The sequence below is a fragment of the Condylura cristata genome, unplaced genomic scaffold, assembly GCF_000260355.1.
Source record: "Condylura cristata isolate star-nosed mole 26May11 unplaced genomic scaffold, ConCri1.0 scaffold00022, whole genome shotgun sequence".
Classification (NCBI taxonomy): Eukaryota; Metazoa; Chordata; class Mammalia; order Eulipotyphla; family Talpidae; genus Condylura; species Condylura cristata.
In genome coordinates, this window is record NW_004567123.1 from 21,491,864 (window position 1) to 21,515,574 (window position 23,711).

The window sequence follows — 23,711 nt, forward strand, 5'->3', positions numbered from 1 at the left end:
ATGGCTGGAGGCCCAGTAGCCATCTTGGATCAAGATGACCTTGGGGCCTTCCTCGCGGCCTAGGGGTTAAGTCTTAGTGCTATCATCACCACTATGGCCTGAGTTTGATCCCTGGCCAGGGACCTGACCTACATGGTGCGGCAGACCTCACCTGTCTCGCTTGCTGCTCCCCTCAACAGTGTACTTTATCGATCTGCCTGTTGTGCTCCCCACTCTGTCTCTGGTGAATCCTCCACCACCTGCCAGGATTGCACCTCTGGTCTATACCCCAGTTCTTCTGTGCAAAAATGGGGGAAAAAAGGTGACCTTGGCTATGAAGCCGTGCAGTAAGGGTGACGCAACATGAAGGGAGAAGGGACCCTTAAACAGTGATGACACGCTGGGCTCTACCCAGCCTCCCCCAGTTGCCTTAAACAGACAAAGAGGAAAGCAGCCCCTCCATCCAGGGGCTGGTCTGGTGAGTCACCTGCTGGGTCTGGTGTTGCCAGAACTGGCCTGACACAGGAGGCAACTGATACCCTGCCGCACACATGCTCTGCTGTCAGACAAGGCGCTCCGTGAGTGACGAGCCAAGACCAGCCCAAGACCCCTGGCACCAAGCATGCATCTCCAAGTCACAGAGATGACCTAGTGGCCCCTGCTCCGGGGACATAGGCAGCCTGCTTCATGGAGCTCCACAGTCCTGCACTCTGTGTACACACGGAAGACTGTGGCGCCTGCTCTCTGTGGACCTGCAGGCATCATTCTTCCAAAGGATCCCACACATGATGGCTAGTGTTTTTATCAATAAGGAATTTAATTAAAGTATGTAAATATTTTAGACATAATGCACACTTTACAGGTTACAGGAAAAGTGTGAGGTCACCTGGCTGGTGACCCCACTCCCAGGGCGCAGCAGCGGTGGGAGGTCACCGGGCCACAGGCCTCTCCTCCCCAGGCAGGCTGGGGGGGGTGTGTGTGCGCTCACTGGGTGGTCTCAGGGGCCTGGGGGTGAGCCCCATGAAGCCCTTGTCAAGCCTGGGGCCTTTTCCCATTGGCCAAAGCAAGTCACATGCCTCCAGGAATGACGAAAGAGGCTGAATCTGATGAGAGGAGCTGCAAAGTTGCATCCAAAGAGCTGAGCCAACAGGAAAGGGAGAAACTGGAGACTGTTGTTGCAAAATCTACCTCAGCTTGTTTTTCTCTGTGTCAAGAGTTCTGGGGAGTCAACTGAAAGAGCTCCCTGTGGCCAAAGGTGGAGCAATTGAGCAACAAGATAAAGTTGTCCTGCACGATGATCCAAAGAGTAAAATAAACATCCATGAATCCATACTGATAAAAATAACTGGTTAAGTAAACAAATAGCAAGAAGGGAGAAATCTGGGCAGGAAAATTCCCAGTAGCATACGTAGCTATCACGTGCTTCAGGAAGCCAACTGTCGCTGCGCGGGGGTGGCCTGCGGGGGTGGCCTGCGGGGGTGGCTGTGCTGGAGCTTTACCCCAGGAGTGCGGCGTGGAACAGGCAGAAGAGGGGAACTTGAGTGGGGAAGAGCTGCCTGCGGTCCTGGCCCAGCCGCGTTGGTAAGCCACGTTGCTCTGCCTGCCTGTGATCAGATGTTGTCTGGGTGGTCTTCCCCCACACGTTACCTGCGGCTAATCATAAGAAAATCCTCCGACAAGCCCCATGAGGAGCACTTTACAAAATGCTCTTAAAGCTGTCAGTGGTGCAGAGCCAAGATGACCTGAGCAACTGTCCAGCCAAGAGGACCCTAAGGAGATCACATGGGGTGGGGACCCTGGGTGGGGTCCTAGAGGAGAAGAGGGACATTTGGGGAAAACCTGAAGAAGCCTGAGAGCGGGTGGACACGCCGGCTCACAGTGATGTGGCGATACCAGCTCACTGACCGTGAGAAATGCCTGTGCTAAGCCTCGAGCTTAGCTGGGAAGAACTGGGTGCAGGATGTCATATCTTTGCAGTAATTCTGTAAAACTGTCCTGAAATGAAACGCGTGTTTAAAACGAAGCCCAAAGTCTGGCAAGATGAGTCCAGGCCAGACCTCCAGATTTTATTCAAGCTGGAACGGCAAGTGCATCCCTGTTTAAGTCGGCCCCGCTCACCTGTTTAGAGTCTGTTTGAGCCAACTTGACAGGAAATATTGCTCTGATCTTCTTTGGGGGCACAGAATGTTAGGCAAAAGGAAGGAAATACAGAATTTCATATTAAACACCCCACACCGTTCATACAGCAGAAGCAGCAGGCAAGCAAGGAGAGGGGTGGAAAACAGCCTCCGTGGGCACGCGTGTCCCACGGGGTCCCTGCGTGGGCCTGGCACGCACACATGACGTACATACACACGTGTGGGGAGGCCTGTGTCGAGCTGGGGTCGTGGAACGGGATGCACATGTGACGGAGGTCGTTCAAGGGCAAAAGTCCGGACAAGCAGCTCTTGCGGATCATGTTCAGATGAAGGAGGCTGGAGCTGTGTTTCCTTCGAGTCCTGTCCCCCTCCCTAACTGCTTGTGTGACCTCCCCGGGCAAGGTGGAGTTCGAGGAGGTAACAGGGAAGCGGGCATTGCCTCCCACAACGCGGCACACACCAGAACCCCGACTCCAGTGGCTTGTTGACTACAGATAATCAGGGAGGGGCGACTGGGCACTTCAGGGGTGTCGTTCCAGCCCCAGGCTCCTCTGGGCTGTCCACCACTGGGCAGGGTGGTCCCAAGGGTGGCTGCCTGGTGGTTTTGGCCACCCTCTGTTAGCTGAGGAGAAAACCCTTCCGTATGCCCAAGCGCTTAGTTTACCCTAGCATGAGTGAGCTAATCAGCCAGTGGCCAGCCCCATAGCTGCGGCCAGGCAGGGTCACGAGCTGGCTGGCTGGCTGCAGTTTGCTCCTGAGTCAGCCGATGGCCAGGAGATGGGCTTACGGGGGGGCGGGGGGCGGGTCCTGGGATGAATGGGCCAGCTGCAGCTGGGACCAGTGTCAGGAGGCGGAAGCATGGGGTGAGGTTGTGTCCCTGTGTGTGGGAGCTGCTCTGACGTGGGGGCTCGGGCAGTGTCAACCCAGTTAGTGGCCCCTTTGCACGGCAGGCGAAGGTGAGGGAAGGGGTCTTAGCCAGCAGGGGACTTCTGAGCTCCCATAACCTTCCCTTCTCTCCCCAGACTGGAACCAAAAAGTGTGGCCTGTTCCAGCTCCTCCCCTCCCCGGGGCACAGCGGGGAGCTCAAGGAAGTTGACTAGGCAGAAACTCAGTCCTTCTCCAAAACAACAGAGGTGGCAGGTCTGTGACTGAGTCTTCTGCACGGGGCAGGGGAGACAGGAAGTCAGACACAGGAAGGAAGGCTCCGGCCCTGCCCCGGAGGGTCCTGCGGGGACAGGGGGCCTTTATCTCCATGGCTGACTCGAGCACTGGCCAGCTGGAACTCGGGGCCAACCTATGTATTTATTTCCCTTTAACCTTGGTGACAGGAAATAGAAGATCCAGGTACACATGGGCTGGAGCAGGTGATTCAACTCCAAATGCACCTTCATACCCCCGCCCCAGTCCCTTCTGCCAAGTGGCTTCACTTCTGTTTTAGGAAGTGGACAGGAGAGGACAACAGTCCCCATTCCACAGGTTGTTGCGGGGCCTTGCACAGACATTCTGGGGGATGTTCTTTGTGACGCCAGTAGCGAGATCGTGGGAGCTCACATCACAGAGAGCTTTCTATGTGCCCAGCTCCGGCCCTCCGTTATCTTTATCTCTACTTCCTGTAATACAAAGTTTTCGCTTGTGTAATATACTGACATGCCAATTCAGTTTCTCAACATTTGTTTTAAAAACTTGCTTTGGCCAGCCTCTCCCTGTGGCCTGCTGGACTCTTTGAGCACAGGGCTCTGGGGTCTGTCTTGTTTCTGCCCCACCCCCCGGCCCAGGCAGGTCGGTCCTCAGCACACGCTTGCTACCGAGAGCTCTGGGCCTGGGAGGCCCATAAATGCACGCGCAGTGGAGGTGGCGTTTGGCAACGCTGCCTTGGGTGAAGCCCCTACTTCTCTGAGTTCTAATTTCTTTGTCACTGAAATGGGGAGAATGCTGATCTGAGGCAGGAAGAGGACAGAGATTCTGCATGGGGGACCCGCAGGTGCAGATATTCCAGAAGCTAGTTCCTGTGTCCTGGGTCCCCAGTAGATCCCGCGAGGACCAGGGCGGTGCCAAAATCAAAGCGGTGGATGCCCACGGAAGACGCTTCCCTCCCCAGGAGGAGGAAGGGTGGCAGCCTGGGGCATTTCCCCACGCACTCACCTCTCTGGGCGAGGCCCCTGCTTGCTGCCGGGCTGTGCTGTTTACCTACACACTCGCATTCCCTCTTCCGTGCAGCCAGGAGCGGTGTCATCACTCCATTTCACAGACGGGACAACGGAGGCCTCGCGTGCGAGATGGAGCGTGTCTGCCCCACCCCGACCCTGCCCCGGCACCACAGGGTGCACGGTTGCTGCTAGAAAGGCCTGAGCAGTGCGGTGCAGGGTGCTGGGAGCCCTCCAGACCCGACCTGCCCACGTGACGCCCCCTGCTGGGAGGCCACCATTAGCCACCACCTCTGCTTCCCTGGAGACAGCAGTAATCCCCGCTTCTGTCAGGGCCTTGGCTGGGGGTCAGGGGCTGTGGCAAAGTCAAGTGGGAGGGAGAGGTCCATTTCCACCATTCCGGCCTCAGATGGGCCGGACCTGAAGACGGGGCTCATCTGTGCGGCAGGGCAGGTGGGTCCAGGCTTGCGAGCTGGCTGATGATGACCCGGCTGCGGTGGTCTCAGGACTGAGGCGGGTGACAGTGGCCGAGGTCCACCACTGACCCGTCCTCGGCAAGAGGCTCACGAGAAGCCTCTGCCCTCTGGAGCCAGACAGGCCAGTTGCCTCCGCGGCCCCACTGACTGCGCCCCCTGCTGCAGCACCATTGTTAGATGATGCCGAGGGCACCATTGGGTTTCCTCTCGGCAGGAGGCAGAGAGGACCCACACCAGGATGGATGTCCTGCCCAAGGCAGAGCACACAGTCCCCAAAAGCCCCTGAACTTGAGGTTGGGTGAGCTGGGGTCACCCAGGGCAGCCCCAGGCAGAGACTTGGCTTCGTAGGACCAAAGGAACCTTGGAGGACACAGCCACTCACACAGAGGGGAAACTGAGTCCTAGGCCCTTCTTCAGGCATGTGTGTCTGCTTCAACCTAAGTTTCCTTCCAGTCGTTTGTAGAGGTCGAGACTATAACTGGGTCCCTTGTAGTCAAAAAATGTGAGCGCAGCTGGCAGGGGGGTGGTGGGCCTTGGGGGTACCTCCTCATGAGATATGTGCACCAGCATTTTCCGTGGGCATCCACAGCCCCCACAGATGCTCTGGGGCCAACAAGACCCATTTTCAAATAAGTACATTTGGAGACTGCACCGCTGCAGCCCCTTCATGGGCAGCCGCCAGGCAGCTGAGCACAAGTCCCGCAGCCAGGTGCCTGCTCTTATGGATTTAACCTGCTCTTCCCCTCTCTCACTTGGCCAGAGGTACTTTTCAAGGGGAGTCCTGGGGCCTGCTGGGGGTGAAGGAATCCTTTCAGGTATCTGGAACCCTGCAAGCTTCCAGGTCTGAGGTCCAGACATGGCACTCCTACAGGGGTGGGCAGTATGCAATGGAAATAATCATTCCCTTGGTGGGGTGGATGCAGCCTCTTCAGACTTGAACAGGATGTTCAAGAACACCAAGGTTGAGAAAACTTGGAGCAGGAGACAACCCTCTCTCTCACCCCGTTCCAGAATCTGGGTCAGTATCTGAACAGTTGCCAGCTTGGAAATACCTTGCCACCTGCTAGCTACTCTACTGCCGGTCACGAATCCCTCCGAGGAGCCAAGACAAGTCTGTTCTCAGCGCACTCAGGATATTGCAGCCCTCAAGCTGGCAGGCACTCCCTGCAGGAGACTGGACAGAAGAGGAACCCCGCAGAGGCAGGAACCCCCAGATACCCTCTACGTCACTACTTGAGGGGACTAGGGGAGCAGCCAACTCTCCTGGGCTCCTGGGCTGGGAGGGCTGGCCGGGAGCCCTGCACCGTGTCCAGCGTGCAGGTCCAGGCTGTCTCGGCTCCCCTGCAGGCCCGGCCTCCGCAGCCGCTGCTCAGACGCCCACGGGCCGCACCAGCATGCGGGTGGCACGCAGTGAGTAGCTGGGGCCCTGGAAGTAGTGCCAGCGGATGCCGTTGAGCTTGCGCGCATGGTGCTGGGCCGGGTAGTAGATGCCGTTGAGGTTTGAGAGGCCGCAGGCGTCAAACCACCACCCTGGTGGAGGGGGAGGAGGAGACCTGGGAGGTAGGGCCCAGCCACGGTAGGGCAGCCCCAGCCAAAGGACTAATCAGGACCGTGGTCTTCCCTGGGCGTGGCTGGAGGTGGGGTAGCTGCCAGGCCCACCGGCCAGCCCAGGGCCTCTGGAGGCAGCTCTGGGCGCTGGCCACCCCCTCAGGCCCTCTGCTCCTCTCCTTCTCCCAGCCTCCGGGCGCCTATCTCCCCCACCCGCGCTGGCTCCCCAGCTCCCTCCACCAGCTTGCTGAGACTTTGCCCCCACTCTGACTTTGCCCCGTCGCTGATGATCCTTGGGGCTGGCGTCGCTGTCTCCCAAATTGTGCTTATTTCTCGGATCCCTAAGTCTCTTTGGGTGCCCTGTCTTCCTGGGTGTTCATCTCTCCTGTACTGTGTCCATCATCCCCCTGTGGTCTGCGTCTCTGCCGCTGTCCGGTCCTGGTGTCCCCATCTCCATCTGTCCCTGGTAGGGCTCGCCCATCTCTATGCCTCCCCTCTGGCCTGACCCACCTCACCTCCCAGTTTCTGATCTCTGTCCTCCCCAAACAACACTGCTTGCACCAAAGTGGTGTGCAGCTGCCCTTCTGGCCCCTGCGCAAGTCTCCCCGATTCTGGACCTGCTTGGGGAACTCTTAGGCCTGGGTTGGGACTGATGGGACACGGTGCCTGCCTTGTGGGGAAGGCACAGCTCAGGACACTGGTGGTGCCAGTTTAGGAGGGAGAGTGACCCTGGAGGAACCCCAGGTGCCCTGGGGTCCAGCCAGGCCAGCCTATGGGAGGGGACACCCCGACCTGTACAGCACCCCGTTGCCCAAGGACCTGGGGATGGGGGTGCGGGGGAAGCCTGTGGGCAGACGGGCTTCAGCCGCTCTGCACCTACCTCCAGACAGCATCTGGGCACACTTGCACAGGCAGTTGTCATTGTCCGCGTCACGGGTGCTGAAGTTGGTGCCCTGCAGGACCAGGCTGCTCTGGCGTCCCGCGGAGCCGCTGTATCCGCTCAGAGAAAGCCTAGAGGCCATCGGAAGTGGTGATGTGAGAGGCCCGAGTCAGCATGGAGCTGATTAGAAGGGGCGGTCCGGGAGGCGTTTTCCAAGGCTAGGTCTCTCCTCCCATGGTCCTGGGGGGGAGAGCCCTGGCCTGCGGTGTGAGGGCACCCCCACTCCTGGAGAGTCCTCCCTCCCCACCTGCTGCCTCCCAGGGACAGACACCCACTGTGTGCTGGGCATTCCTCATGTCACTGATCCGAGTCTTGGACAGGACTGAACACGAGTGTGAGGATACTAACGAGGACAACAGCTGACGTTCTTGAACATCTAATTGGTGCCAGGCACTGCTCAACGTGTTTTACCTGGATTAACTCATTTAATCCTCCCAACACCTGCTTGTTCCCATTTTCCAGGTGGGAAGTGGAGGCCCCAAGGGCCAAAGAAGCATGCCCAAGGCCTCAGAAGGGGGGCGATGGCTGCCAGACCCAGCCTGGAGCGGCCTGACTTGGCAGCTATGTCTGTTTCGCCACTCGACCCACTGTCCTGCAAGCTCAGCCCCATCACACCTCCTCCCATCCACTCACCTCCTCCAGGAAGCTTTTTCTGGCAACACCAGCCCACTTGGGTCTATGCCCTGGGTGTCCCCGGCCCTGCCATTTCTAGTAGTGGAGGACTTTTTATGTGACTGGTAATAATGAGGGCAGTAGCTTTTTTGACAGCCTCCTCTGCCAGGTGGTGAGAACTTGGTGGGTACATTCACGCCTGCACAGTGATTACAACCATACACCCAGGGGCAGACGACTGGGCTCAAATCTCAGCTCTGCCGCTCACCAGCTGCATGGCCTGGGCACACCGCTTCACCGGGCCTGGGACATGTGGGGCCTGGGCATGTGGCCTGGCCTGTTCCTGCACGTCTCACCACAGGCTCAGTCCCTCTGTGATGAGGCAGAGGCATGGCCCGCAGAGTCCAGAGAGCCGTGGCCAGCCGTGAAGCCGTAACTGCGCCCTTAAACATGTGACCCTAGCCCCCCATCCCTCGCCAAGAGGTCCATTTGGCCAGGGGCTCCCTGCGGTGGGGTAGCCCTTCCCCACTCCTGCCTAATCTGATGGTCATGGAGGGCTCTTCTTAAAGGCTCAGTGATGTCAGTTCAAGGCCAGGCTTGGGGCCAGGGCTGAGGTTTGGGGTCACAGCCTGCAAGGGGACAAAGCGGTTTGGTCTCCTGGGGTTACTCCTGCAACAATGTCACAGATACTGTTGCTCAAGAGTTGGGCGAGGTAGATGAAGCTGAACTGCCACATGAGTAGGGGAAGAATTGAGAAGCTCCCCCAGCTTCCTGTTTACCTTGTGCCCGGCACTGGGGTGGGCACATCAGTGAATGAGGCAGGCCTGGCGCCCACTCACCCAGCAGGCCAGCCACGCGTGTGAGTTGGGGGGCAGCAAGCGTAGTCATGCATGACATAACTGCTTTGGCACGGCGGCTGCATATGTAATGGTGGCCCCCAAATTCCTGTTGCCTACTGATTTCATCACCATTGTGAGGTGCAGGCTTTTACAATAGCAGTAGCCACCTACATCTCTATGACATTTGCCCAACAACGACACATTTTTCCGAGTGTCCCCATTGGTAAGTGACACCTGTCTGGACTGAGTGTTCACTAGGTGTCAGCTGTGCGCATGCCCCGAGGGAGGCATCTCATTCGAGCTTCATAACTGGATGAGGCAGGGACCCCTGGAGCACCCATGTTACAGAGGAGAAGGTAGGGGCTTGCTTGCGGTCACTCAGGGAGATGTGGGTGGGTCAGGATATGAGCCTTGACTCTGGTGGTCATTGGCTTAAATAAGACTCGGCAGGCGTGTTGTGGCCACTCATGGGTCAGCTTGAGGAGCAGAGGGACATCCAGCTCAGCCCTGCCGGACTCCACCCAGCGATGCTTCACTCAGCTCTGAAGCTTGCACTCGAAGGAGGACTATTATCAGATTGGGATGGGTCCCATGAGGAGATGCCAGAACCACTAGCTGGAGGAACCAGACATTCAAGAAGGGGAGGGCGTCACTGAAAAGCCTCCAGAGGTGGAATTAGGCAGACAGTGCCCGGGGACAGAGTGACTCCAGAGATTCCTTTTAAGGAAGAGACCCCTTTCTAAGAGGCCTCCTTTTAAAAGAGACCTCCCCATCACTGGAGGCAATCCAGCATGCCTGGAGGATGGCTGTGCCTGTGACAGGATTGTCACATGTGGCATGTGAAGCCCTGAGGTGAGCCTATGACTTCAATTCTGTCCTGGTTGAAGATAGCCAGGACTCAGACTATCTCCAAGATCCTTGCATTTCTCAGAGAGGCAACATGACACAGTGGAAACACCGTGTATTTTGGTAGCAGGGAGATCTGAGTTAAAACCTGGCTCCACTTAACTTGTAAGTTTGGGCAGGGTTTTAGAGCTCTGTGTCTCCGTTTCCATTTTACTAAAGTAGGTAGAGCAAGGCTCACCTTGGAGTGTCGTGAGGAAGAGGGAATGGAGGAACGTGCCTGGGACCTGGGACACTGTAAGTGCTCAGTGAATGCTCCGCCGAGACCATGCAGAGGGAAAGAGAAGCCAGAACCTTGGCTCGCCCAGGATCACTAAGTGAGCCAGGGCCGAGCCAGAGGAGCCCAGCCCCCCAGTTACCAGCCCAGACACCTTTCCGCCTCAGCTCTCCCTCCCCCTAGCATGGGTAGGCTGGGAAAGTCACCTCCCCAGCCTGGGTTTCTATCAAATGGCTGACTCTGGGCGACTGACCTTGGAAGGCCCCTTCTCCCTCCCAGGATGGCAGCGTCAGCAACATTCCCTCCACCCCACCCAGTGGCTGGGACGTGCTGAGTGCTAACCAGCCGCCTCCAGATCCTGTGACGTATTCTCAAATGGGGGACAGATGGTAGCAACAGGAGACGCCCAGGGACTGACCCTTGCTGCAGACTCTGTAACCACTAGCCCAGGGCCCCCTGCCCGCCCATCAGCCTGGGCCCGAACCCACCTGTATAATTGCCCCTCGCTGCCCAGCTGGAAGTGCTCATACTGGGCGTAGGCCTCATTGCCTTCCCAGTCCTGCAGCTCCACGCGCAGAGAGTAGGCTGCCCTGCTGGTGAGCTGGTGCACGGCCTCATTGCCCAGCCAGTGCTCCCCAGCCGGGTCGCCGAAGCCCTATGGGGCGGGAGAGCGGGTGTGGGCTGCATGCCGAGGAGGGAGGCTGTGCCCCTACTGAGGAGCTGGACTGATCAGGCTCCGGGACTGCTTATCCAAACCACTCTAATAATCAAATTCATAAAGTGCAGTGTGGGCAGGTCTGGGGGTGGGAGCACCCCACCTCCTAGGACAAAAAGACTAAGGCTTTTATGAATGTAAATGTCTGTTACAAAGAGTTGAAATCCTATTTCCATGAAGTTCAAGAACTGTTAAAACTAATCTGTGATGACAGAAGTCAGGATAGTGACTACCGTAGTGAGAATTGATCGGGAGGGAGCTCAAGGAGGGCCTCTGGGTGCTGGGACTATGGTCCATCTAGGTCCGATGGTGGTCACGTGGGGGAATGTATATGCAAAAATCCACTGAGTCTTAAGAGTTGTGTGCTTAACTGCATGCATAAACTTCAGCAAAACCCTCGAAAAACGTAGTCAGCTGCGTGAGTGGCAGAGTGCACTCCGCTTAGTCAAGTGAGAGCCACTGCCAAATTTCAGAGAATTTGTATTTATAGAAATATAAATACTTCTAGGAATATAAAGCTGAGAGCCTTGGTTGTCCTCACTGTCCCAGGGTTGCAAGAAACCAAAGCCTTCTGCCGAAACAGCAATTCAGCACCAAGGACAGGGCACGCCAGGCCCCACTGCCCCCTTCCAGGGCGAGGGCCTGACTGGCTCTCGGCGGGGCTCAGCGTTCTCCTGCGGACTTGTTTCTTCCTGCGTCCGCACCAGTTTCTCTTTGCCCGTTACATGACTGCTTAAGATCCCATTGGGTCAAAACTGGGTTTACTTTTAATTTGGTATTATGCCTAAGTATTTATCAAATGAGCAGCAAGCAGACATAAAGAATAACATTGTACTTGCTTGCAGGTATCTTTTCTATTGCTTTTGAAACTTTATGTGCTTTCACATCAATTTGCCTAAAAATCCCTTCTTCAAAATTTTACTTTAAAAAATGGGAAGAAATCCAGGCCCTATTTTCATCTTGTAATGCACATGGCCTTTGAGCTAGCAGTTAACAAATTTCCCTTGCAGATGGGGTCACCTATGTGCAAAGATCAGGAAATTTATTTAAGCAATACAGCCAGGGATGGGTGGGGAGATTACTCTTTTCTATTCCCTTTTTGGGGTACCCTTCAAACATTTTAAGCAATATATATTATTTTTTTCTAAATATAAATATATATATATTCAAAAAATTCAAACAAAAGTACAGTTAAATTTTAGTTTTCAGAATATATATCAGAAATTTAAAAAACCCAACCAAAAACCATGTTCACCTTTAGGTGATGGGATCCCTGCAAGTGAAAATGCACAAGGCGACCCCACTGAAGGTGCTGGGTTTTAGGGTTTTTTTTATTTTGGGGCTGGGAAGGGTTAGGGTCAAGCCAGTGCCCTGTTCACATTCCATTTCCTGCCCCAGGTTTCTGAGCTGTAAAGCCCCGCTAAGGGCAGCACTGTTACCTGCTTGTAATCCTTCCAGTTCCGCTGGAAATTCACGCTGCCATTCTCTCGGCGCTGAATGAGGGTCCACCCACCTCCACTGGCTTCCATGTCGCAGAAAACCTGGAGGAGGTAGAGGGAGGGGAGAGCTGGAAGACTTGGAAGCCAGATCTGGGCCGGCCCAAGTGTGTTTGTGAGTGAGGTGACCCTGGTCGTCAGAGACCAGAAAGATCCATGTTCAAATTCCCACCTGTCACCACCATTTTCTCAAGTAGGGGGCAAGTGAGGCCTGTCCCCATTTGTAAAAATGGGATATTCATACCTTAACCTCTTGGTGCTTAAGTTTTTCTCCTGAAAACAAGAGTTGTGAGTATTAAATGAGAGGAGTCATCTAAAGAACAGGCCCGGTACATACTCAGAATACAATAAATGAGGCTCTTCATTCACTGTAATGGGAAGGTTGTTGTAGGATCAAACACCCATGGGTTTAAAGTGCTAGGCCCACACGGAGACTCAGGAGATGATATTACATGCAGTAGACAACCGTCTCCCGAACACCTGCTGTGTGCCAGGCTCTGCTGGAGACTCTGGGATGCCACTATGGAGAAGATAAAACAGGCTCTTCCTCTCAAGGAGCTTACCATCACTTCAGGGTGATTTTTGTTGTCATGTTATTTTCCCTGCCAGTGCAGCTCAATGTTCAGTGTTCAGTAAGTTCAAGCTTGGTCTCTGGCCTTGTACAAAATGAATCAGAGGCACATCAGAGATGAATTGACCCTTAGCAAAACATGGTCTGAGGAGGGTGTGACGAGGCAGGCGGGCTATGATTATGAACGCTTGGGCAGTTACCAGGAGAGCCCCAGAGGAGTCACTGCGTCACTCTGGAAGTACCCTCAGAGGAGGGTGCACTGGAACAAAACTTTGGAAGAGAACATGTCTTCCAGGGAGAGGCCAGGGGCTTTGGCTGCAGAGATAGAGGCTCTGAGATGGTCACGGTGTGCTCAGAGACAGAGCTGTGGGCATGGCAGAGCAGGCAGGAAGGGAAACTGAAGCCAGAGAGAAGAGTGGACTTGGCCAAGCCAAGTCAGTTAACAGGAAAGTTGAGGTCCGAGTGAGGCTCTGTGGCCCCCAAAGGCAGTTCTCCCCCTCTGTCAGTGTTTTGAATGTCAGCCACTCACAGCTTCCTGAATTCCTTTAATGCTGCATTTACTTAATTTCATATAGAATAGTCACTTAAAAATGATGTCTTTTGAAACACTTCAATAAATAGTATTTTAAAAGGAAACCTCATCAGTAGTTTTTATAAAATTGCAAAAATAGGCCCTCCCTGGTGGCGCAGCGGGTTAAAGCACAGTACTGAGAATCTAAAGCCGCTTCTACATGAGTTCGATTCCCGCCTGCACCGGAGGTGACCACATGGCGTGGCAGACCTCTCCTGACCCGCCCGCTGCTCCCCTCAGCAGTGTACTTCAACATTCGGCCTGTTCTGCTCCCCACTCTGTCTCTGGTGAAGCCTCTCACCACCCCTGAGCCTCTGGCCTGTACCCCAGTTCTGTATGCATAAATAAATAAATCTTTAAAAAAAATTGCAAAAATAAATAGAACGAGAACAAAATAGTATTAAAATTCTGGATAAAAATCGAGGACCTGATCTGTCCTTGTTAGAAAGGGAGGCAGGAGTGTGTGAGTGTTAACTGACCTGGAGTCAAACATTCTCCTTGATATAGCCAGACGGGTGTAAGGAAATTGGAAAAGGAATTACGAAGTGGGAGGTTGGCTGGTTGTTCCCCATACTCTGCCACTTCAGGGCCTGACTGCCCAAAGCTCCCTTTGATGCCCATACTTTTCCTTGACTCCCTCCCCACCAAAGCTCAGGGCAACCTTGGGAGCCTTCTTTGAAGGTGGTGGGATCCCTCCAGCCCTGGTCTCTAAATTTTCCCTGTAGAGCACAGCTGCCTTCCACTGGACTAGGTGCATACTAGCCCCTTGGTGCATTAAGTCCCTGGAAGCTCAGGGATTATCTGTTATGTCGGCTAGCATTACCTTAACCAACACAAAACTATCTCCTTGTTCCACCTCAGAGCATTTCTGGAGAAGATGCTGAAGAATTCACTTATGACCTTCTGCTTTAACCCGACCATCTGATCCGGACTGGGTGGGGGTTCCAGATGGGGGAGGGTCTGTCTGAGAGGTCCCTGGCTCCCCCCAGGAAAATGCTAACCTTCCTGGGTTCGGTCATATTGGCCACATGGATGATGTAGACACCACTGGCATTGGCCCCCATGCGCTGGATTTCTGCGCAGTCCTGGAACACCCGGTCAGCTGTCCTCACGGAGGCTGCAATGGGACAAGACAAAAAAGCAATCGGAGGTGAGCTAAGAGCGGGAAGGGGCCAGGCCCTGAGTGGAGGTGCTGGGGACAGGGAGCCGAATCGGACCTGGGAAGTTTTCCTAGAGGAGGAGGCAGTGATCTGGAGCATGGCATAGGGTCAGAAGTCACTCAGCTGTGTCCTGGCAGAGAGCACAGCATATACAAAGGGTCCAGCATAAGGACAGTCTGGGGTGTGCAAGAAGCAGGGTGCAGTGAGGGGAAAGGACTGTGCTCATGACCCCTACCATGGGGGCAGAGACCAGGCTGGAAAGCTCTTGCTTGTTGATGACCTGGAAGGGGGCAGGGCTGGCAGGATGGGGGTCCCCCCCCCCCGCTGGGATTGAGTGACCAGGCTGCGATTTCGGGAGGGCGGGACTTCCTGCTTTGGTCCCACCCTTCAATCTGGACGCAGGGTCCTGGGTGTGGACATCTGTTGGAAGGAGACCCTTGTTCCTTGATCACACGTGGAGTGACAGAGGCCCAGATCCATCGGCGCCTGTGCACAGACGGCAGGGGCTGCAGAGACTCCAGGGGCAGAATCTCCACAGCCCCTTCCGTGAGCCTTCGCTGCCGTCCAGCCAGGCCCACGGTGGGGCAAGAGGCGCTGGCCTGGAGGGAGCAGAAACAGCCCCGCTTACCCTGTGGGGGAGGGCAGAGCTGGGAGCTGGCCTGAGGTGCCAGTCACCCTTCTCAAGACTCTTCGGCCAATGGTGGCGATGACAACTAGAATAAACAGCACAGTGAAATAACTGCTACGGCTGTGGTGCTTCTTAGCCAGGTTCTACGAGGGGCGATTTGAGGCCGGGAGAAACATTTTCCGGGAGGTTAGAGTTGGGACAGACTCACAGTTTGGCCCCAGTCTGCCGGCCTTCCTGCCCCCCCGAAACTACACCAGCTTCCGTCCCTTGAGCCCTAAGCACTGAGTTCAGTCCCTTTGTGTGGGTGGAGATCTGTGCAAGAGCTCTCTGAGATGGGCACCCCTGCCCTGTTATTCCCATTTTATAGGTGAGAAAAAGTGAGGCTCTAAGTCATGAAATGACTTGGGCAGGTCCCGGGGAAGGAGCCTGGTGCAGCCACTGCAGAGCCAGCGCCTCCTTACGCCCCTCCCAGGGTCTCCACCACCAGCCCACAGCAGAAGGCCGCAGCCCTTAGGATGACTGCTGCTGCTGGGGCCTCCCGGTCACCTCCCAGCCTGGTGAGTGCCGAGTTCTCCCTGCTTTGCCGGCCTCCACCTGCCCACACAGAGAGGGTGTGGGGTGCCTGCTAAGTTGTAAGGGTGTCTGGTTCCTGTGCCTTCTCTGTGCACACCTCTGTTCTATACCTGGTGACTGATCTCCCAGTATTTCCATCAAGATGGTGGCGGACCCTGTAGGGCCTTCCCCGGGACTGGGGCAGGAGGACCTGGTGCTTGGGCAAAGGGTGCCCAGGGGAGGGACCTCCCACCCAGACAGAGGAGCAGACATTTTGGCCACAGCTGGAGACTGGGCTGCTGGTGAGCCTGTGGGGAGAGCCGTGGAGCCCGGACCCCGTTCTGTGGGCTGAGCTACAAGACACCCACACGTGGGGTTCATTTAGGCAGCCTCGCTGCCAGCTCTCTGCACTAGCCGGCGACGGGTCGGGCCACTCCTCATCTCGAGGCTTGGAAGGTCGGAAGGTCTCCACCTCTCCCCCCCCAGTGGCTTCCTCGGGGCCTCAAGCCCCCGACAGGAGGGCGGCCCCACTTACTTGGAGCCGTTCTCTGCTCCAAGTCACTGCCAGCCACGGTGCCTGGAACTCCTCACCACTGCTTGATCCTGTGCCCCAAAGGCCTCCCCGCCTCCCGCAGGGAGAGCCAGCGGCAGTGGGCACGCTCGCTCTCTCCTCAGACCGTCCTCCCCTTCATGGTTCCCCTGAGGCTTGCTAGGACCTTGGCTCACCACCTTCAAAATCCTCCCAGGGCCTCCACCCCACAGGTTAAAGTCCCGTCTCCCTAGCAGTCTTTTGGCCTTTCATGGTTGGGAACTTCCAGGAACGCTGCAAGCTGAACATTTGACACAGAAGCATCGATGCAGCTGCTCTTCCTTCTCCTTCCCTCAGAGACCCCCAGACAGGGGGTTGAGCATTTTTGCAAGAGTTGGGCCGTGAGGATACTGCTCGCTGCTGTTTCCCTGGGCCCCGCTGGGGCTGGCGCACAGTGGGTGTGTTTGTTGGCTGAGTGATTACAGCTGAAACCCGGGATGCCTTGGCCCCACCAGGGGCCCAACCGGGAGTCAGCGAGGGCAGGTGAGCTGGCCCAGCCATTGTTCTCCCTTCTCAGGAGCCAGGGCCAGAGATGCCTCTTCACATCCGTTGGGTTCCCTTGGGCTTAGAAGCAGGCTCCTCGGGCCTCACTGAGCCCAACCTTTCTGTAGCATAGATAGGGAAACTGAGTCCAGGGTGGGGTGGACAAGCCTAAGCAAGTGGGAATGGAGGGTAGATCCTGGAACCCAGCTTTGTTCGTTTGGGTTGATCGTGTCTTTGTTATTACCACCATCATCACCTCCACTAAATAGATGGGGAAACTGAGGTCCAATGAAAGGCAAGGTCATGCCAAGGCCATTCACTAAAGGTCATTCACTAGTGGAGTGCCAAGGTCTCCACTAAATAGATGGGAAAACTGCCAAGGTCCTGCCAAGGTCATCCACGGAGTGGGGGGGGGGTGAAAAGACTGGATTGGTTCCTCAGAACTTTTGTTGTGGACACCATTGTTCTGTTGTTTGCCTTATTCCTATTTCCCACGTGGCTTGCAGGCCCCAGCATCCACTAGGCAGGAAAGTGGGGTGTCCCTCCCCTGCTTGCCCTCCTCCCACACCCCGCGCACCTGCTCGCTCACCAGGGCCCTGGGCCACGACGCGCACCAGGCGCTGCACCGATTCCAGCAGCTCGCGCTGCTGGCGCTGCAGGAGACTGGAGTTGCTGCTGGCCGCGCGCAGGCTGCGCTCGAGGCCGGCGAGGGCGCCGTTCTGGCGGCCCAGGAGGCGCCGCAGCTGCTCCTTCTCGCCGCGGAGGCTGGTCAGCTCCGCCTGCTGCTGCGTCTCCAGGGCGAGCACCCGTGTCTCCAGCGCGCTGAGGGGTGGGGACGCATGGAGGTGAGGACGCACGGGTGAGCCCCTGTCTCCACCATGCATTCACTCTCGTGCGCTTTCTTACGGGGCCGGGGGTGGTCGCGGTACAGAACCCCACTGAGGCTCAGAGAGGTAGAGTCCTGCCCAGGGTTGCAGCCTGAAGCTCTGTGCCCACCGAGGGAACTAGAAGGAGGGAGAAAGACTCGCCTTGGGCAAGGGTTGGGGGCCAGTAGAGGAGGAAGATGGGGGTGGGAGGGGCACGCCAGCAACCAGGCGCCACTATCAAATCCCAAACCCGCCGCCCTTGCCTGAGCAGTCCACACTGGGGAGACAACCTCCAGGGAGCATGGGCAAGAATGTCAACAGGACGCTGATGGGGGTGGGGCCAGCCTAAGTGCTCCCCCAAGACTGGCTGAGTCTGTTTGTGGTGATGTCCCTGGAGCCCTAGAGGAAGAAGGCATGTGCTTTGCACAGAACGGCTAAGGTGCCCAGGCCTCGGGGTGGAACACGCTGGCACAGCAGGCCTCTGGTCTAACCCCACTGGCGAGAAGATAAAAAAGAGAAAAGAAAGGCATTAACGTACATGTAGAAGGATGCCGGCGAGCTCACAGCAAAGTGTGGAAAGACAGGTCAGGGACACAGCGGTCTGCGCTTGCAGGGAAGGGAAAGAAAACCCACCCCCTGCTGTTGCTGCAGAGGCAGGACTTGGTGGATGGAGATGGAGAGGAAGATGGAGGCGGGATGGAGTTCTTTGTCATCCCCTATAGATGGCTGTTGTCTGACTATAACACACAGGAGGTATTTTGGTGGTGGGTTTAAACAAGAGAAGAGTTTAAACAAGAAGGAAAGAAGCTTCTGACTCGGCTCTTCTGATCTGGCCATTGTAGCCTACGGATGTGCTCGCCCACGTGTGCCGTGAGGCTGTGGGCTGTTACCGGGCTGGAGTGTAAAAGGCTGGAAACCACCTCACTGCTTGCTCGCTGGGGCTGGGGAAGCAGATGCAGGGACAATCACTCAGTGGGACTTTATATAGTTGGAGAAAAGAAGAGTCAATGAGTCATGCAGTTTTAGAACCTTTTCCAGGGTAACTGAAAACCAAAAAAATACAACCGAGGTGTAGAAGACCTGAACTGCCACACTTGCATTTTAAGGAAGCAAACGGGGTTGGACATTCATGTTTGTTTGCACATCCCTGAGAAGCCCTGGAGTGTAAGTTATAGGATGTCAGCTCCCCAAGGACATGGACTTCTGTCTGCTCATTTCTTTAACTCCAGTTTTCACTCTTGCGGCCAATCCATGGAAGTCCTCAAACAATAAGCGTTGCTTGAATGGACGTTGGAACACACAGGAAGCTCGGAGCAGCAGCCACCTCTGTCAGAGGTGCGGGGCGGCCCAGGGGTGGGGTAGCAGGGAGACACTTTCCCGTATGTGAGGCTGTGCCGGCCCATCTCCAGACTAAGGAAAGGAGGCCGGCTAGGGCAGAAGGAATCTCCCCTGGGCCCCTGAATATGGCTCAGGAGGAGAGAATTTGGGTGCACCTGGATTCTAGAAACTTGCTGTGTCTATGGACCGAGAACATAGTCAGACATTCTCCATCGTCACCGATTTCTAGGCACCTGGTGCCAATGTACAGTGATTGGCACTGCTGCAGCCCTTGCTGTCCTGCGCCGTGGGGTGGAAGAGCAGAAGGAGGAGTGGGCAAACTGTCATTCACTGTGCACAGGTGGGATGGAGCTGGCCTCTCGTGGGGCCCTATCTGGACCCAGCAGGTGCAAAATAGCACCGTACTGTATGCAGGTCGCGAGTGGCTGTGTCAGGCGTGGGCCTTGCCTCCTCCAGCTCCCTGACCTGGGCAGTATTTTTCTCTGCTCAGCTGGAAACCAAAATGAAATCAGCCTCAGACATCCGGGTTTTTTTTTTTTTTTTTTTTTTTACCTTATCTACTCCCATGACTGTTCTTTTCCTTTGTAATTTGAAGGGTGTTCCCTGCATGCATGTTTGCTTATAAATGCAGAGACTCTGCTAGGGCAGACCAGAAACTGGGAACTGTAGTTGCTTCTGGGAAGGGAAATTGGTGGGTGACATCAGATTTATTTATTTATAAATAAGTAGATCAATTAAAATGTTCAGGGTGAATTGTATGGTAAGTACTCTTGCTCAATAAAGCTCCAAACAGTTCTAAAATACCTAAAGGAAGGAAGGAGATGGAAGGGAGGGAGGGAAAGAAGGAAGAAAGAGCCAGGTGTTCTGAGCACAAGGAAAATGCTTGTCCTGCCCCACCCATTTCACAGTAGCCAGGCTCTGATGACTCGGCCTGCAGCCTGGCCCTGGTGTTCACCTTCTCTCCTGGCTGCCAGGGTGAGGCCCTAGTTGCCAGCCAGTAGTTTTCTTCAGATAAGCGTTTCTGTACAAGGTTTCTGGAGTGTCTCTGGCTGAAGAGACTGCAGAAGAGTTGGGACAGTAATAGAAACTGGTGGCTAACATAATCGTGGCCTAACACAATGAGCACCTTTCTGTCCCTCAAGACGCAACCAGCTCGCTTATTCAGCACATGCATGACTTACTATGTCCTGAAATCACTTTTGGGTGACTGGCCTGACCTAGTCCCAGCCTTAGCTCTAGTCCACACCCCCCAAATGGTGCCTCACCTCAGGCCTAACCCAGGCCCTGCAGCCCCTGGCTAGGCACTAGTCCACATTTCAATCCTGGTCCTGACCCTGGGCCCCAAGCCCACTTGGAATCCAGCCTGGCCCAGGGCCCCAGACCCCGCCCTGCCCCGCCCGGTGCCAGGGTGCCAGCGCTTACCTGTTGCGACCCTGCAGCTGGTGCAGCTCATGGCCCTGCAGGAGCAGCTGCTTCTCCAGCTTGTTGGTGGACAGTGAGGTCTCCAGCAGCTGGATCTCCATCCTTGAGGTCTGGTTTAGGACCTGCACCAGCAAGCAGGAGGAGGTGGGGGTTAAGTGTGCCCTGCATACACCCTGCCCAGCAGCCTACCCGGAGGCATTGCCATTCCAGAAACTTGCTGACCTCCCAGGAGTTAGTTGCTGTGGTCACTTTTCTTTCTTTCATTCATTCATTCGTAGGCCTTAATGGAGTTAAGATCTGCTTCTTAAATTTCTTCTTATCACTGCACATGGCGTTTCTATTCTTCCCGCTGCTCAGGCCCCAGGAAGAGTCACCCTTGACCTGCATATCCAGTCCATCAGCAAGTCCTGTCAACCCCACCTTGCAAGTGGGTGCCTCTTCCCCTCTTCCCACCCTTGCCCCAACACTCTAGTCTCTGCTCAGCAGCCTTTTAAATGTCGCCCCTCTTTTCAAAATCTTCCTGTGCTGCCCACCGGGCAGTGCAAAAAGCCCCAGGCCTCTCCCTGGCCTGCAAGGCCTGCTGATTCAGTGTGGCCTGTCACCTCTGACCCCACAGCCACTCTCTCCCTAGTGCCCCCAGTTGCACCGGTTCCTGCATGTCCCCGGAGGTTGCCAGCTCAGCCCCACCTCTGGCCTCTGCACTTGCTGCGTCCCTGGCTGGGACTCTCCCTGCAGAGAGGCTCCACGCCTACCTCCTCAGTGTGCCTCTCTGGCCTCACTGTCGAAACGTGCAGCTCACCCCCCTGCCACTCCCAGCACGTGCTCCTTACTGTCCAGGACAGTGCCATGCTGTTTCTCCAGCACAAGGTGTCACCAGGTGACACACGTGTCACTCATACTAGTTGTTTCCTGGGCGTTCTGTGCCTATGCCTATTTCACTTGCTGCTGGAAACGTCCAACAGTACCTCGCACATAACGGGTTCGACAAAGCCCAGGCCCTCATGTCATTCATCTCTTCATCCGCTCCCTACTCACTTGTTCCCCGCCTCGCTGCTGCCCCCAGCGCCGCTTCTCTCAGGGGGAATATTGTATTACCCATTTTCTCCAGGGCAAGGCGAGCCTCCTGGGGCAGGGCAAATGTGCTGCCCCTCAGCCCTGGGCCCAGCATAGCCCCGGGCACTGGAGTCAGAGGCAGAAGAGCCAACTCTAGTGTCTTCCTTCTGGGGGCTCACGGCTGGTGGGACAGTTTCCTAACAGCATCATGGTGGGGGCCCCAGGGTGCCAGGCTCAGAGGAGGCCCTAAACCCACCTGGGGACAGAGGTCAGGGCGAGCCGGGCTTAAGCTGCCTTCCTGGACACCCTGCCCAGAGCTCCGCCTCCAGGGCCACCCGCTCACCCCTCAGTACCTGAGCCTCCACGTCAGTCAGCTTTCGGGTCTGGGCTGTGGTCTGGTTCAGGAGGCTGGTGCCCAGCTCCAGCATGGTGGCCGTCTGGTTCTGGACCATGTGCTGCTGCGCCTGCGTCAGCTCCGACTTCAAGTGCATCTGGATGTATCTTTCTAGCTGTGGGGAGACGGTGAGCTGGGGTTACAGGTAGGGTCTGGAAGAAGTGCCTGTCCTTTCCATGTGTGTTCAGGGAAGGACATGGAGCAAACAGGAGAGGCTTCACTAGCCACCAGGCCACTGTTACTTCTCACCTGGACTTTTCCAGAAGTTTTCTCCCTGGACTCTCTTGTCCCCTACATGGTCTACACAGCCCTTTCTCCACTGCCAGCCAAAGGGATCCTGTCAAACTTAAGTCAAATTACATTTGTCCTCTGCTCTAAACCCTCCCAGGGTTTTCACCACATACAGGAGAAAAGCCGAAATCCTCCCCACGACTATGGCTTGCTTTATGACCTACCCTTTTGCCACCACGGTGATTTCCTTTCCTATTCCTCTCTCCTTCATTGCACTCCAGAAACGTGGCCTCTATGACACCCCTCCAACACAGCAAACATGTGGCTACCCCAGGGTCTTTGCACAAGCTGTTCCCTTTGCCTGGCGCTCACCCCTCCCTCATCCCCAACTCCACTCCAGTCATTTCATGTCTCTTTCTAGTTCTTATCACACTCTAACTTTATTGTGCTTATTTATCTGACCATTGCTTATTCAATCCTCAGAGTGTCCATTTAAAACAAAAACAAAAAAACAAAAAACCAGGGCCTTGGCCTTATCACCACTTCATATGTATATGGCAGAATGCTTAGTGAACACCGGTGCTCAGAAAGTATATGGTCAATGAATCGATGGAAGGGGTGGGGGGAGCAAGGTTTGGGGCATAGCCCCCAGTGTCATGCCCAGCACCCAACTTCCTAGGGGTGAGCCAATCAGCAGAGGACCTTTCTTTCTTCATATAAACTTGCAGATCCCTCCTCAAAGTGAACTTTCTACTTTCTGGTTCCCTCTGTTTGTCACACAGGGCTGAGCCAGGCAGCTGCCAAGGGCGCTCCCAGCTCTGATCCCATATGCTAACATTCATTTCTTTGACAGGGCTGCTTTCTTTCCCAAGACCAGGAGAGGCTGGTCTGGCTTGAGACCAGGATCGGGTTGCAAAGGTGAACAGTGTGTTCCCAGGGCTCAGTGCCCATGGGCAGTGCCCTTCCTCGTCTCCCTCCTCATTCTGGCCTTGTGCCACCATCCCCACTCTGGTCCTGGTTCCTGCTCACCTCGTACTCAGTCTACCTTGAAGTCCAACAGGGCAGCTCTGGGGCTCCTCTACTGTCTGCTCCCGTCCTTGTCCCTTCTTTCTCGGGTCCCCTCTAAGTGCTTTTCAAGGCGCACCTTCCATTGTAGTGCAACGCCAAACCCCCAAGGGGGCGCACAGGGCCAGGACTGGTAATGATTACAGCGCTGGCTCGCAAAGTGTGCTTCTTGGACCAGTACCACCGGGAACTTACTAGAACTGCAAATTTCTAGGTCCCATTCCAGGCCCCCTCCCCCCTCCCCCGGAATTAAAAACTCAGCAGTTCTCCAGCTGAACCTGAACTTTCCTCAAGTGTGAGAACCCTGGTGTAGAGGCCCCACAGGGAACTGAGGGAGACAAGCACTTCCAAGCTGCTTAAGATCTTTTCACACCCTTGGCCCTGACCTTCCCCCTTGCATCATTCATTCCCCAACTCTCAGTCCGTTACACACAAATGGATGCTGCCTTTTAAAAATCAAAGGCTCTAGGGCCTCCCTGGTGGTGCTAGGGGTTAAGGTGTAGCACTAGGAAGCTATCCCCCGCCAGGGAGCTGGCCCACAGGGCACAGCGGACATCGCCTGACCCGCCCGCTGCTCTCTCCAGCACTGTGTGCCAGTGAATCTGTCTGTTCTGCTCCTCACTGTCTCTGCTGAATCTTCTCACCCCTTGCACCTCTGGCCTGTACTCCAGTTCTGTATGCATAAATAAATAAGTCTTTTAAAAAAATGGATGAAAAGGGCACAGTGGGTTAAAGCACAGCACTAAGAAGCTAAAGCCACTCCAGTGCCCCAGAGGTGACC

The 23,711-nt window shown here is 55.6% G+C and overlaps 1 protein-coding gene across 2 annotated transcripts in view; it reads right to left on the reverse strand.

Annotated features, from left to right (window-relative positions):
• Positions 1 to 1,992: 1,992 nt before the first annotated feature.
• Positions 1,993 to 23,711, reverse strand: part of ANGPT4 (angiopoietin 4) — a 35,987-nt gene continuing 14,268 nt past the window's right edge. The window contains exons 3-10 of one of the 2 annotated variants that reach the window (XM_012728277.1): positions 21,594 to 21,749; positions 20,188 to 20,309; positions 17,139 to 17,383; positions 14,151 to 14,266; positions 11,951 to 12,052; positions 10,285 to 10,451; positions 7,166 to 7,296; positions 1,993 to 6,267 (exon numbers count right to left, since the gene is read on the reverse strand). In XM_012728277.1, coding sequence (XP_012583731.1) covers positions 6,107 to 6,267; positions 7,166 to 7,296; positions 10,285 to 10,451; positions 11,951 to 12,052; positions 14,151 to 14,266; positions 17,139 to 17,383; positions 20,188 to 20,309; positions 21,594 to 21,749 — 1,200 coding nt within the window. In that variant the 3' untranslated portion in view covers positions 1,993 to 6,106. The remainder of the gene's footprint in view (positions 6,268 to 7,165; positions 7,297 to 10,284; positions 10,452 to 11,950; positions 12,053 to 14,150; positions 14,267 to 17,138; positions 17,384 to 20,187; positions 20,310 to 21,593; positions 21,750 to 23,711) is intronic. The other variant, XM_004686988.2, reaches the window with a different exon arrangement.